The 15595-nt window shown below is 35.3% G+C and overlaps 1 protein-coding gene across 2 annotated transcripts in view; it reads right to left on the bottom strand.

Moving 5' to 3' along the window:
* Positions 1–686: 686 nt before the first annotated feature.
* Positions 687–15595, bottom strand: part of SLCO1A2 (solute carrier organic anion transporter family, member 1A2) — a 41668-nt gene continuing 26759 nt past the window's right edge. Inside the window, exons 8-13 of one of the 2 annotated variants that reach the window (XM_006866927.1) lie at positions 13274–13469; positions 10069–10234; positions 9008–9180; positions 7220–7284; positions 6199–6316; positions 687–966 (exon numbers count right to left, since the gene is read on the bottom strand). In XM_006866927.1, the coding sequence (XP_006866989.1) occupies positions 747–966; positions 6199–6316; positions 7220–7284; positions 9008–9180; positions 10069–10234; positions 13274–13469 (938 nt within the window). In that variant the 3' untranslated portion in view covers positions 687–746. The remainder of the gene's footprint in view (positions 967–6198; positions 6317–7219; positions 7285–9007; positions 9181–10068; positions 10235–13273; positions 13470–15595) is intronic. The other variant, XM_006866926.1, reaches the window with a different exon arrangement.

Genomic DNA, 15595 nt, shown 5'->3' on the forward strand with positions numbered 1-15595 from the left:
TTAAAAGATCAATACTATGTGATACATGATTTGAATGGTTAATTAAATTTGTTTGTACTCTGAACAAAATGATAATATGGAGAAATAACTGAAAGCAACAGATAACATATCAATGACTAATCATTTTTTTAAAAGGCATGCCAAGAACAAGTAGGAAATTCTGACTTGACCCTGTAGTGGGTTTCTGAGACTGTACAAGTTTGCAGGAGCAGAAAACCTCATTTTTCCCCCATGGAGCAGCTGGGGAGCTTAAACCATTGACCTTGTGGTTTGCAATGAAGCACTTTTCGTATACAGTCATGTGTTTCCCTGTTTCTCACAGAAATGATGAAATTGAATAAAATATTTAAAATCTGTCAAAAGCATAATGAAAATTTCAATCTCTGAGTAACCCTTGTATCAAATAAGACTTCCAATGTAATTAAATTGATTTTCCAAACAAGACTTTTTTAGACCTACTTTGAAAAGGAGATATGAAAAATATGTACTTATTTTGCATGTGTTAAGTAAGACTCTGCTTTCTTAGAAAAATGTCAGTTCTACTGTGCAATTTTAAGGTTTATAAATTTCTCCAAAGAAAACTGTAAGAACAATTAATCCCTCAGAAATACTATGAATAAAGTGTTTTCTTTTGAGGTTCTTACAAAGAAGAAAATGTCACTCTTGAGTACCTGTAGGTAAGGTAACTATTGATTTTAAAAACAACTAAGTTGTACAATTTGTTCTCCAGTTCTGGAAACATGGCACTACAGTTTAGTTTTCATTTCTTCATCATTCACAAATTTGGGGTTTTGCTGCATATCTGTGTACTCGTTGTCCTTCCCAGTAAGTTTTTTCTTTACAAGCACAATTCCTGAAGAGACATTTTCACCAGGTAGACGACGCTTTCTCAAAATAAATAGAATCATTAAGGCTGGAATATAGCTTGATCCTCTTAGTGCTGCTGGCAATCCAAGATAGATGTATCTATTTAAAAAAAAAAATTGCTAGCACATAGTATATCTTACATAAAATAATATGATTAGTACAAACTAAGGTTGCATTGTTATGCCCAGAATTCGGGGTCCCCAAAGACCACCAAGGAGCCCGACACCGATGCAAGTACACAAGGGTTGTTTATTCAAGCTCGAGCCTGGCCCTTCTCCATATCCAGCACAGTGGACTCGGGGAAAAAGCCCTGAGCTCTTTGTTAGCGGAGTTTTTATAGAGTTTTCAAACAAGCTTAGGGTTTTTCAGCTTTACAATATTTGGATTGGTTGACATTTGGCAAAGTATGAGATGTTACAGTTTAATTGGTCAGTACTGGGGGTCTTTGTTCTTAGGCTAGGATAAGGAAAACATCTGGCATCTCGCCTTGGGTTGTCTTGTCTATAACTTATCTAGTTCTCACTGTTGCTAGGGGTGAAAGGATATTCTAAGGCAGCATGAGCTGATTTAGCACGTTCCTGGAACAGGAGGACGTGTTCAGGTTAATGTACAGAATGGAGTCTTTTTCTTGGTCCTACAGCATCTCTTTAAATAGTAATATTTTATTCCCATAAGGACAAGAGCAGCTAATTTGTTTGCATCTTGATCTTATATGAGCAATTATGCTGCATTCTAATCAATACTGTTTGTGAAAGTATTTTTTTAATTTCCCATCTAGAAAATTCAAACTTAATTTCTTCTTTTCTAATCTTTTATTGTTATTTTTATTTTATCTTTTTCTCATTGGATAGTACCGACAAATTAAATTTCATATTGACAGCAACAGTAGTTTTATACCAATATTTAATAATAATGTTTCAAATAATTGTCATTATATTTGTTATTATATCCTATAGATGGCCTTTAACAGGCTAAGGGAGTTCTTCTTTTCTATCATGCATTTGCTCATGGCTTTAATTATGAGTGCTGAAATATCATATCATTTTTCTGTATCTAAGATATTCCTCCTTCATCAATAGGATAGAATGATGTTGTTGTTAAGTGCTGTTGAGTCAGTTCCGACTCATAGCGACCCTGTATAGGGTTTCCGAGGAGTGGCTGGTTCATTTGAACCACCAACCTTGCAGTTCAAAACTACCTTTTGGTCCAGCGTATTGTCCCACAGTACCACACCAAGACTCCATAGTATAGAATTGTTGTTGTTGTGAAGTGCCGTCGAGTCGGTTCCGACCCATAGCGATAGAATACATTAACATATTTTCTGGTGTTGGACAGTCCTTGCATGGCTAAAATACCCTTTATTAGTAAATTTTATACATTGTTGTTGTTAGATGTTGAGTCTGTTCTGACTAATGGGGATCCCATGGTACAGAGTAGAATTGCTGCATAGTTTTCTAAACTGTAAACTTGATGGGATTAGATCTCCAGGTCTTTCTCCTAGAGTCTCTCTGGTTCAAACCAAAAACCTTTTGGTTAGAAGCAAAGTGCTTAACTGTTGCACTCCAAAGGTCCTTTTTTATACACTATTATAAGGAGCTCTGGTAGCGTAGTGGTTACAAATCGGGCTGCGAACCTCAGGGTCAGCAGTTCGAAACTACCAGCTGTTCCGTGGGAGAAAGATGAGGCGTTCTGCTCCTGTAAAGATTTACAACCTCGGAAACCCTGTACAGGGTCGCTATGAGTCGGAACCGACTCCACGACACATAACAACAACAACAATATTTAAAATGAAATTCTGGTGTGGCGCTCTAGGATAAGCACTAGACTACCACGTCGGTTTTAACTGCAAGGTCAGCAGTTCAAATTCACTAGCTGCTTCTTGGAAACACTATTCAGTGTAGCTGTAAGTTGTAAATGACTCAACAGCACTTAACAACAACAATATTCAACATGCTAATTTGTGTTGAAAACTTTTCTATGTATATCTATCATTAAAATCAACTATATTTTTTTTCTCAGACTGCCCTAGGTTTGTAAAGTGAGGTGAAAATTTTTTCATCTTTTTCTTTCTCCTAGTTTGCCTTGCATAATACAGATGTTTTCAGTTCATTGATGGTTTGATTAAATTTGTGGGGAAAAAAAAAAATAAGCTCCCCCCTCCCCCAATGAAATGGAATGATACAGTGACATCAGCAATGGACTCAAGTGTACCAAGGATTGTGAGGTTGATGCAGGACTGAGCGGTGTTTCATTCTGTTGTGCACATGGTTGCTATGAGTCGGAACTGACTCGTCTGCACATAACAACAGCAATGCTGCCTTTATGACAGTATTTCCTTCTTTATCTTCCTAAATGTAACACTACATTGAATCTTTAGGGTTTTTCTATCCATAGTTTATTTTTATAGTTTTGCTAACTAAGTATGTACATATACATCTAATCATACTATTATTTTATGTTTTAAATTTATTCTGAACCTTTTTATATGAGCTCAACATTTTAAAACTATGGTTATTAATGCACTTCTACTTTAAAAAAGCTATTGTATCACATTCCAGTGTATGGACAGAACAGCATTTGTCTGTTGATAAGCATTTATCGGATTTGGTTTCCTAACAAATGCTTCAATAAACATCCTTGAACATAATTTCTTGTGCATGTGAATAAGAATTACTTTTACATTAACTCATTTTAAGTACTTTCTGAATATTTTATGTATTCATATTTAGGATTCTAATGTATTCCATTGGAGTCCGGGTGTGGTGCAGTAGGATGATGACTGGACTGCGAACCATAAGGTTGGTGTTGAAATTCATCAGCTGCTCCTCTGAGGCTATGAGTTGGAACCAACACCACAGCACTTAACAACAAAACTAATGTATTCAATACTATACATTTAATGTTGAATTTTTCCAATGGTTCATTTTATATTATTACTTCATTTCTGTTGGGTCTATACTTTTAATAGATATGATTCAATTAATATTTCTTATTTTATATTATATATATTTTAAAATATTATAAATATAGTGATACCAATATATTTTGTAATATAAAAGAAGTTAACATTATAAGTTATGTTATACTACTGACCTGGCAAGTATACTTATTTGAAAGATTTTTCCAGACTCTGACATTAAATTAAATTGTCATGTTTCAGTTGGTGATTTATGTGCTATTTTTTTGCCATTGGATTTGTTCATCTTGTAAAGTAAACTTGAAAGTAAAATTTGAAAGTAAATTTAGACTTACAAAACTAAATTTACTTCCAAATCTAAAAAAAATTGCATTTTCTTACCCATTATGGCACTGTAGGATAAGCCCTAGAGCACAAGGTTGGTTTAAACTGCCAGGTCGGCATTTCAAACGCACCAGCCATTACTCAGAAATCCTATACAAGATCACCATGAGTTGAAACAGACTCATTGGTACCTAACAACAACAACAACAACCCAATGCCACAGGTCCTTAGACCAGAACCTATGAGGTAACTTTTCTATTGTGACAATGAGCATAGTCACACAGACAGCAGATTGCTTGTACTAGCTCTTATCTGTGTATATGTCTTATTTCCTCCCTAGATACACAGCAATTGAATCTGGAATTTATTTCCTGAGTCAGTGAAATACTTTCTTTTTCCTTTAGAAGTTAATCTTCCAAAGACTATGGCCTATTTTAAGACTTTAGAACCTTTAGATTTAATCTTTGAATTAATAACTTTGCCCCATTATGTTTCAGCTCAATTTCTGGTTGTCTTTTTAATAGATTTTGTGATGTAGGGTCTTGTTAACGATTACAAATGTTTATTAGAGACTTGAAAAGAGTCTATACTCTGTTGGATTTCACATTCTCTACATATCTACTAGATAACTTTTATGTAGTCTGGTTGTTCAGATCTTCTTAACCCTAACTTTTAACTGTTTTTTGTTTTTGGTTTTCTTATATTGACTAAGTGTGAAATGAGTTGAAATTCCTCACTCTGGGAATAAACTACTAGATTTCTTTTTGTAATTTTAGTTTTATATATCTGAGGCTTTGCTGAAAAATTCATATAGGTTCATGATTATTATATGTATTCTTGGTAAAATATTTAATTTGATCATTAATAACTCTATCCTTTTCATTTTAACTTCTATTTTGCTTCACAACCATTGATTTATCAAGTGCTTGGCATATTTTTCTGACCTTTATCTTTGACTTTTCTTTGCATTATATTTATAGTCTGTCACTTGTGAACAATGTGTAGCTCAAAAATGTCAATATGAAAGTCTAAGTCCTGAAAGAAACAAGTGCAATCTATTTAATTTATTATGAAATTTAGATTATTTTTTCATTATTCATTTGAAAAACTGTTTCTATCATTTGTTTCCCATGAATTTGTCATAATTATTGTCTCCCTTCTGTTGATTTGGAATGAATATAAATGATTTATCTTACATTTTGAACAAAATTCAATCAATATTTCTCTTTTCAAGAACTGTAAAATGATATTCAATTTTCCCAGTCTATAAACAAACAGGTTAACCTGCTACATTTTCATGGATGCTGACAGATTTTTACAGGCTCCTGAGCCAGAGAAAAGAGGTTTGCATACTAACAGCATCACAGGCAGCATGAGCTTCACATTTCTATTAGTTATTTTTAGCCAAAAGTCCAATGGGGTGATGTGGAGAGAGCCCCAGCCAGTGAGCATAGCAGGCTTGAGTCTCAGCTAAGAAATTCTGAGTTTAGAAGATTTATTTTTTTAAGGGGGAAAGAGACTTGTTTTTTGTTTTTTTTTTAATTCTGAACAACAAACACAGCTGCCCTCTGCTTCAGAGGCAGACAATATCTTTTCCAACGTCATCCTCTATTCAAATATCTTTGGAAAGGTAGTCTAGACAAAACTGCCAGAACTTCTACTAACAAGGTACTCAGAAAAGTGAGGGATTCATGGAGAGTCATTTAGAGACCTAGGTGGAGAAAAGGGGGATAGTTGAGAGGTATAGAGTTTTAGGCTAGTAAGATGCTGAAAAGATATAGAGAGTGAAGATACTTCAGAGAGTGATATAATTTCAACAAGTAACTAAAGTACACCCATTATCTTCAATCAAGGATTGATTGCTAAAAAGCTAACAAATAAAATTTTGAAACATTAGGATAGGGAAATTATCCACTGGTACATAAACAAGAAATGGAGATACAAGCATCAGAATCTATTCTGAAAATGAAATCAAACTATTCTAGTCATTAGACAAAGGAAATGTTAGATATGAAGAATATTGTTTAATTCACAGTCTGTTACTTAGCAATCAGTTTTTAAAAAAAAAGAGTTAAAAAAGTTATCTTTACCTGAAGTTGGTAGTATCATATATCCTACATGCTCCTGGCTCACCACATTTCAAAGTTCCCCAATGTAAACATGTGGAGTCCACTAAAGCTCCAAAATATATAGGTGCAGGAATTCCAGCTAAAAAGAGAATCAAAAATCCATCAACAACATAACAAGTCACATTATTTTGTTTGCAAATATTTCCATTTTCCCTATTTCTAGAAGTTTAGGCAAGTATAAAATTAAAACTTTCCATTTTATTTTTAGAAATTAAAAGTCACTTTTATTATGAAGGTTCTACATTTTAAATGATAGGTAATCTGATGAATGAATACAATCTAAAATTTAATGCTAAAGAAAACCATTGAATTAAAGATTCTAAATTTTATTTTTTTCTGCAATAATTTGTGTCAGTCATGTGGATATTTTAACAAAGCACTTCTTGCATTTGCTTTTCAAGTCTTCTAATCATTGCAAAAGGAGCTTTGGTAGTATAGTGGTTACCAGTCAGGCTGCTAATCTCACGGGCAGCAGTTTGAAACTACCAGCTGCTCCACGGGACAAAGATGAGGCTTTCTGCTTCTGTAAAGATTGACAGCCTCAGAAATGCTATGCAGAGTCGCTATGAGTTGGAACCAACTCCACAGCATATAACCACCACTTAGTGGTTACGAATCTGGCTGTGAACCGCAAGGTCAGCAGTTCGAAACTACCAGCTGTTCCGCGGGAGAAAGATGAGGCTTTCTGCTCCCATAAAGATTTACAGCCTCAGAAACCCTGTACAGGGTCGCTATGAGTCGGAACCGACTCCACAGCACATAACAACAACAACAACCACCACCAATCATTGCAAAGTAAAGACCAATAGTATTTTTGAAGTAAAAAGCAAAAATCATCCATCTCTTCTTGTACTTCATTCTCACACTAACTGTAAATTATTTACAAGTAGAAGGGACATTTGCTACACTGTTACTTTGAGAAAGTGATTTCATTACATACTATTTAATAATATTTAATATGATGGTGGAAAAATATTTTTACCAAATACTCTTGTAGAAAATGCATGTATTCCCACACCAAGAGACTTCTCTTCAGACTTGATACACCTGAAAAATAAATTCACAAGTAAAAGAAAAATAGATCTTTTTAAACTACCATATTTCATTAAAAGAATGTTTGTATGAATAACACAATGAGGATTAGAAAATTGCACTCTTTTAGTCGGGTCTTGGAATCCTGGTGTGGTGCTGTAGGTTAATGAGCTGGACTGCAAGGTTGGTTTGAACCTCAAGGTCGGCTGTTCAAGCTCAACAGTCTCTTCTCGGAAACCCTATACAGGGTTGCTACAGGTTAGAATCAACGTACTCAACAAGAAGTCAGGCTTGGTTATTCAGGGTTGATTATTCAGTTTGTACTCAACTCAGAGGCCCCATTTCAATGTCAATTTTGCTTGTTTGTTTTCTATCAGAAAGTTGGTGAAAAAGAAAATAATTCTTATCATCTTCACTTTTTGCGTCCTGTGTTGCTGTAGGTTAATGTACTGGACTGTGAGGTCAGTTTGAACTGCAAGGCTGGGTTCAAATTTACTAGCCACTTCTCGGAAACCCTATACAGAGTTGCTAAGAGTTGGAACCAACTCGACAGAATTTAACAACAGCAATCATTTTGTTAAGGAGCCCTGATGGTACTGTAGGGTAAGAACTGGACTATTAACCATAAGGTCAACAGTTCAAACCTACCAGCAGCTCTATGAGAAAAAAATTATGCTGTCTTCTCCTATAAAGATTTATAGCCCTAAAACCCTATGCAGGGTCACTATGAACCAGGATCGAATTGACAGCAGCTGGTTTTTAGTCTGGAGAATCCTCCTATTGGCATTGCTGTTGGTGTTGTTAAGTGCCATCGAGTCCGTTCCCATCCATAGCGACCCTGTACATGGTTTCCAAGGCTGTATACCTTTGCGGGAGCAGACAGTCTCATCTTTTATCCAGAACAGCTGGTATACAAAAATGATGATAATTAAGACTTAGTACCTTAGGTAATGGGGTCCTGGAGTGGCTAACCACGAGGTTGGCAGTTCAAACCCACCAGCCACTCCTCGGAAACCCTGTATAGGATTAGCAATCCAGTACTTATCATACAGCACCACACCAGGACTCCATTACCTAGGATTCGTGTTGTAAGTCTTAATTTTCATCATTTCTGTACAAGCAATTGCTTTCACTATCCCCAAAGTTAATAATGCATGTTAAGCATATACAATTTTAATTTATCTACAATTAACAATATGAAGGAGCTTATAATACTTTGTGGGAAGATGGAATTAAAAGGTTAAAGATAAAAATATATAACTTTATTTCTCAACATAAGCTTCATCAAGTTTAAGACATTTTTGTAAGGGATGTTATGCTGAGTCAGAACTGACTTGAAGGCACTTAACACCAAGAACCATCTTAGCTAAGGCATTCTGGCAGAGCAAGTAGTTAAGCACTTGATTACAAACCAAAATGATTTCAGCTGGAACCTACAGCCATTCCATGGGAGGAAGATGTGGCAGCCTGCTATTGTAAAGATTATACAGCCTTGCAAACCCTATGGAACAGTTCTACTGTATTATACAGGGTTGTTATGAGTCAGAAATGACTTAACAGGAATGGATTTAGGTTTTACGTAGTGTGATAAGTCAGTCACTAAAATCCTAAATAAAGGTATAGTACAGATCTGAATTCTTAAACACCATGGGTTCCAAATGATTTTCTTAGAAAAAAAAAATGTCTTAATACATGAAGAGAAAGTTCCTTAACACAATAATAAAAATAAACCTTGTACCTCAAGAGAACCATATATCCAGGTATGGCAGCCAAAGAATAAATGAAACTACTGACAGTTGACAATATTAAAAAATACTGAAGCATCATGTCACAGTCATGTCCTCGGTTACACAGCCCAAGAACTGCGGATGAGTTTACTGATGTTTGAATGCAGCTGCAATTTTGGAACACCTGTCAAAAAATAACATGTAATTCCCTTTAAGGAAGAAAAACATTTGAAAACAAATTCCAAGTTTGTTTGATTTTTTTTAATAGCCATTTGAATCAAGATAGAAATGTTTATATGCTGTATCCTACCTCCTTTATGAACTCTCATAGGATTATAGTATAAAACAGAATACTGGAAAATAGCTTCAGAAAAAAAAATTTTCATTTCTAAAAATTCGAAGTAAATTTACAGTAGCTCAGCTTTTCTAAAGATATATTTTTTATTAAAAATAAATAAAAAGACCTATTTTGATTCAACAATAAACATGACAAACAAAATGTGTTTGCAAGTGCTTACTGAAATTTTGGATTTTTACAGTTTAAAAGACTTTCTTAAAATATGGTTTATTTTAAGACAGAGTAAATCCAACCCTTTTTGAACTGTGAAACATATCTAGATCCTGATAAAAATGGAAATTTATATTTTACTTTGAACACCAATCAGTATTTTAAGTTCTGTGACATTTTTGAGGTTAAAAAAAAAAAAAAAAAGATCCCTAGTTTTATTTTTCAAAAATTTGTCAGAATGTAGAAACACAGAAAAACAAAATAAAAAGAATAAATGACATCACAGAAAAATTAGATGGTGCTGAGCTATCTGCTACTGTAACCACAATAGATGGTCTCAGATAGAATGTGTTTAAAAAAAAAAAAAGAAATTATAGAAGAAAATTAAAAGTCAAAAAAACCCCTAGACTTAATGATCTGAAAGAGACTAGGTGAAACAATAATTTGGTTTTGAGTAGAGGCTTTGATTTTACTTTTATTCAATGAAGACCCAGTTTATATCTCAAAGGTACCAACCAATTACACAAAGTAAAAGTTCCATAAAAAAGGTGTATAGGCTGTTACCATATTTATTCCTGATCCAATGGATTTTTCACAACCAGCAAGACAAGCTGACATGTAGGACAAACCATTGTCTCCACAAACAGGGTCCCAAATTTTAGTTGGGCAGTTGCACGCCATGTTGCAGTCAGCAAAGGCAGTATTTCCCACATAAAAATCATGTTGTATTCTGAAATAATTGGAAATGATGCCATGGATACTGAATATTATTAAAGCATTTTCTTTTTCTACCTTTCATCTCAATTCATAATTACATTTCTTCTCCTCCCACAACACAGAAAGATAAATGTGATGAAACATTTTTAACACTGAATCATGGTTTACTAAACTTTGATTTCTACTACATTAAGCCTGAACTACCTTTTTTTAAGGGTTCCATAACCTGAAAAGGATTATATTTAGAAAGGAGCAAGCAAGAAATAGTAAATTCTACAGATTTAACAACTAAATATGCAAATTTTACAGATTTAGTCCTGAATAAGAAGTACCTGATCAGAGACTATGAAGAGATACATTTTTGTGCTAGTGGGTAACAGATCTATTTCAGGTCAAAGATATGGTTTTGAAGGCCATTGAACACTTATTTATTTGAAACAGAGTTTTGAGGATAAAGTATGATTTTAGTCATGAATTTTACTCTTTGGTCTTGTTGTTGATGACAGTACATTTATCTCAGGGTCTGATTACTGAACATATGACAAGTAGAGGGATATTGATCAGCTATTAGCTATACATCCTCTAGCCCTAGAAATTGAGGATGCCCAAATTGATTAAGGCAAGGAAGAGGCTTTGCAAAAAAAAAAAAAAAATAGGATCAAATAATTGTTACCTTTGAGTCAGAACAGAGTGTTTTTTACTCCTGTCCTACTGCATATGGACTCTGTGATACTGAGGAAGTAACTTAGCCTCTCTGATACCTATTTTCTCACCCATGAAATGATAGTAATATAATTAGTGTCTTAAAGTTGTTATGAAGATTCATCAGAGAAGTTACAAAAAGTAGTTTTTATTACTATTTATTGTTATTGTCTGCTTCACAACTGCCCTTTACTTGAAAGGCTATTTGCAGCTTTTCTTTGCCAGATCTACTGAGAGAATGAAGACCATTCACAGCAACCAGAATGTCCACATTCCAGAGACACTTAGACATCAGTCTGAAGGGACAGACAGTTATTATGAAGGGCCCAAGAGGAACCCTGTGGGGGGACTTCAACCACATCAGTGTAGAACTCAGTCTCCTGGGAAAGAAAAGAAGAGGCTTCACATTGACAAATGGTGGGGGAACAGACAGGAATTGGCTACAGTTCTCACCATCTGTAGTCATGCGCAAAATATGATCAAGGGTGTTACATTGGGCTTCTATTACAAGATGAGGTCTGTGTATGTTCACTTCCCCATCAACATTGTTGTCCAAGAGAGCAGGTCTCTTGTTGAAACCAGAAACTTCTTGGGTGAAAAATACAATAATAGGGTTCAGATGAGGGCAGGTGTTGCTTGTCCAGTATCTCAAGTCCAGAAAGATGAATTAATTCTTGAAGGAAATGACATTGAACTTGTATCAAATTCAGCTGCTTTAATTCAGCAAGTCACAACAATTAAAACAATGATATCCGAAAAAATTTTGGATGGTTTCTATGTGTCTGAAAAAGGAACTGTCCAATACGTTGATGAGTAAGATATAAAAGCTATCCAGCTATGTATGGAAACAAGCCCCTGTGATTCCTAAGACCTATCAGTGATATTTTTCAGGTAATAAAATTTATCTAACAACATCAACAACAAAAGGCTATTCCCATTATTAAATGACTGTGAAAGATTCAGCTATAACTGGGTAATCAGATTCATTTAGCTTCCCTGAGCTCTTGTGCATATCTAGATCCCGTGTTTCCAATCATTATTTGTGTGGCCTGGGTAGCTTTTAATAAAAAATACCTGATTCGATATCTGCATAGATAGTTTTCAATGCATTTTTTTAAAAAAATAAACAAATAGTCAATAAACTAACATTAATTGAGTATCAACCAAATGACAGGTGTTTTCCCAGGTACCTTTAGAACTCTAAAATTAATTTGACCTAATCTTTTGAGTTTAGTCCATATGGTGGAGTCCTGATATAGCACAGCAGGATAATGCACTGGACTACAGGGTTGTTTGAACCTCAAGGTTAGTGGTTCAGGCCCACTAGCCGCTCTCTGGAAACCCCCCTATACAGGGTTGCTGTGAGTCAGAACTGACTCAACGGTACCTAACAACAACAACATCCATATGATGGGAAGTAATAAGCCTTATCTTATTTTATAACAGCAACAGCGCCCTGTAGGGCTGGAAACCAACATTAAATCTACAAGTTTGACTTATAATATAGATAATACATTACTCTGCAAACCCATAAATATTTGAGTAAATAAATACATTCCTTTCCTAAAAAAAAGTCCTTAGCAAAGGACATTTTCTTAAGTTCAGTATAACACGATTGAATGGGCATTAGTGTGGAAGTCCAGAGACTGAATTAATATCAAAGCTCTGAAACTAGACCACAGTGTGGTTTTATATATAATCTCTCTGGAAATTAGGATCATTGTAGATGATTTTACTAGACAATCGTTAAGATTCTTTTCTATTTAAAATCCTATTTCTTCATAGATATGGTTAAAGAACTCTCTCTGTCATTTAATTCCATTGAGTTTCAATTTATTTATCTGTAAAATGGCAATAATAATAGTTACCCTGAAGAGAGATTATAAGACTCAAATAAGCAAATTCATATAAAATTACTTTATAATTTTATATTTTAAATTATTCCAATCTTACATTCCTTGTTCATTTTAAAGAGAACATTTTAGTATGCCCTTCATTTCATTTTCATTAGCTGATACATGATTAGCTAAATGTTGTTGCTATTAAGTGCCATTGAATCAATTCTGACCCATAATGACCCTGTATAATATTTCCAAGGAGCTGCTGGTGAGTTTGAACTCCCGACCTTGTGGTTTGCAGTCTAGTGCTGATCCTACAGTGCTACAGTTAGGATTATTCTGTAACCCTTCATATAAACCCAAATAATCCTCAAAATACAAAATCTAAAATTATCCAATGCTTTAGATATAACTATACAAATGACAAAAGAATTAATAAATTAATGTACCATGCATGTATATGCTAATAGCTGTTGTTCTCACAGTATGACTTTGATTAGAAATCAACATACCCTTCATAAGATGTGGTTAGACCAGCAACTGAAGAATTCTGACAGGTTGTTAGAAAACACAAAAAATAGAGAAGATATTCAAGTAAAGACAACCAACATCCAATGTGAGCAGCTTGTTTGACAGTAATCTTGAATTTCTTCATAATTAAACCACCAACAACATATCCAATGCATATTGGAGGTAAATTATAGATACCTGTAATACAAGGAAAAGTAATATTTACAAAGTCACTTAGTAAAGGAACAAATATTCTATCACTTTTATCTAACACTATAACTTACATAAGAATTGTATAGGTTTAACTCATAGTTGAGAAGTCTGATGATAGCTTTTTGTATGTATACATCCATAAAGTCGAGGTAAATTTTGAAAATTGTGGTATAATTGCAGTATTCCCCATAGGCAGGGACCATAATCAATGTCTCTTTTCTTAGGATCCAGGCAGGAAAGGAGAATCAACACAGACAAATAATTTACAGGCAATCTCCTAGTTTCACAACTCACACTTGCCCTTTAATGTTATGTAAATTTAACTCACTTTGAAATGATTGAACCAAGCCCTACTCACAAGAAAGCCTTCATTACAATCACCTCCACTTGCTTCACATGCTGCTTTAAACCCTTGAAAAGGCTTCAAGCCCTGTCATATATTAACCAAACCCAAAAACAAAACAAAAAAACCCAAACCCTCTGCTATTGAGAGATTGGATAAGACAAAGCAGAACTACCCCACAAGGTTTCCAAGGCTGGAAGCCGACTGCCACATTGTTTTCCCTGGGAGTAACTGGTGAGTTCTAATGGCCAAACTTTTAGTTATCAGCCAAGAGCTTTAACCACCACCAGTTCTCCTTCTTACACCCAAACTAAACCCACTGCCATCAACTCAATTCCAACTCAGTCACCCTACATGGGATTTCTAGTCCAGTGCTTATTCTACAGCACCATCAGGGCCTCCTTCTTGTACTAAATCTACTGCCATCAAGTTTAATTTGCTTCACAGTGACCCTGTATACAGTTTTTGAAGTTAGCCAATCTTATGGGAGCAGAAAGTCTCAACTTTATCCCACTGAGTGGCTGGTCAGGTTGACTGCCAGCCTTGTAGTTAGCAGTCTTGTGCTTATACAAAGCCATCAGAACTTCTTTCTTGTGCTAAAGTAAGACTAACTATGAACTGTGTCCACTTGTTCCAACTTATTGAAACATTCAACTCAAAGACACTCTTGGTGGTGGTGGTGGTGGTGGTGGTGGTGGTAGTGGTTAAGTACTGTGGAGACAGTTACGACTCATAGTGACCCTGTACAGGGTTTCCAACGCTGTAAATCTTTATGGGAGGAGAAAGCCTCATCTTTTTCCCATGGAACAAGTGGTAGTTTCAAACTTCTGACCTTAGGGTTCGCAGCCCGATTTGTGATCACTATGCTACCAGAGCTCCTTAAAGACACTCTTAGAAATCAGTTTTATTCAGAATCCAGAGACTGCCTGTATTGCTTTCTATTTTGTGGGATGGGACTTTTATGTGGTTTTGCATTTGCTTATTCCTACTCTGGTTGCTACTGAGCACTGGTGGCATAGTGGGTTACCTGTTGGCCTGCTAACCACAAGGTTAACTGTTTGACTCCACCGCTCTGTGGAACAAAGAGGAATCTTTCTGCTCCAGTAAGATTTACAGCCTCAGAAACCCTATGCAGGGTCACCATGAGTCGGAACCACCATCACCACTCTGGTTGTTAAGAATCTGACTCAGCCCAAGATACAAACACCAGTTGCTGTGAGTCCATTTAGATTCATTATGACTCCGTGTGTATCAGAGTAGAACTGTGCTTCATAGTGTTTTCATTGCTGACTGTTTCAGAAGTAGATTAATAGGCCTTTCTTATTAGGTACATCTGGATGGATTTGAACCCCCAAGCTTTCAGATAGCAGCTGGTTAACCATGTGCACCACCCAGGGACTCCTGTTGTTAAATGCCATCAAGTCAGTTCCAACTCATAGCAACTCTGTGTAGGATTTCCAAGGAGTGGCTGATAGGTTTGAACCACCAGACTTGAGGTCAACAGTCCAGTGTTTATCCTACAGGGCCAACCAGAACTCTAAGATATCATGAAGTGTCACTTCGCTAAGCCTGTGGTTGTCACGCATATGTATTCACATTCCATGTCTTACTACTACTGACTAGGACTCTCCCCTCTCCAACCACTCCAAAAAAGAGAAAAAGAAAAAGGAAAATACAAGCTTAGCAAATATGGACGTTTAACAAGTATTTTAAGGGATTTGAATACAAAATCTGGGGAATTCACTTTTCAGAACAGTAAATTAAAAAA

The sequence above is a fragment of the Chrysochloris asiatica genome, unplaced genomic scaffold, assembly GCF_000296735.1.
Source record: "Chrysochloris asiatica unplaced genomic scaffold, ChrAsi1.0 scaffold00098, whole genome shotgun sequence".
Classification (NCBI taxonomy): Eukaryota; Metazoa; Chordata; class Mammalia; order Afrosoricida; family Chrysochloridae; genus Chrysochloris; species Chrysochloris asiatica.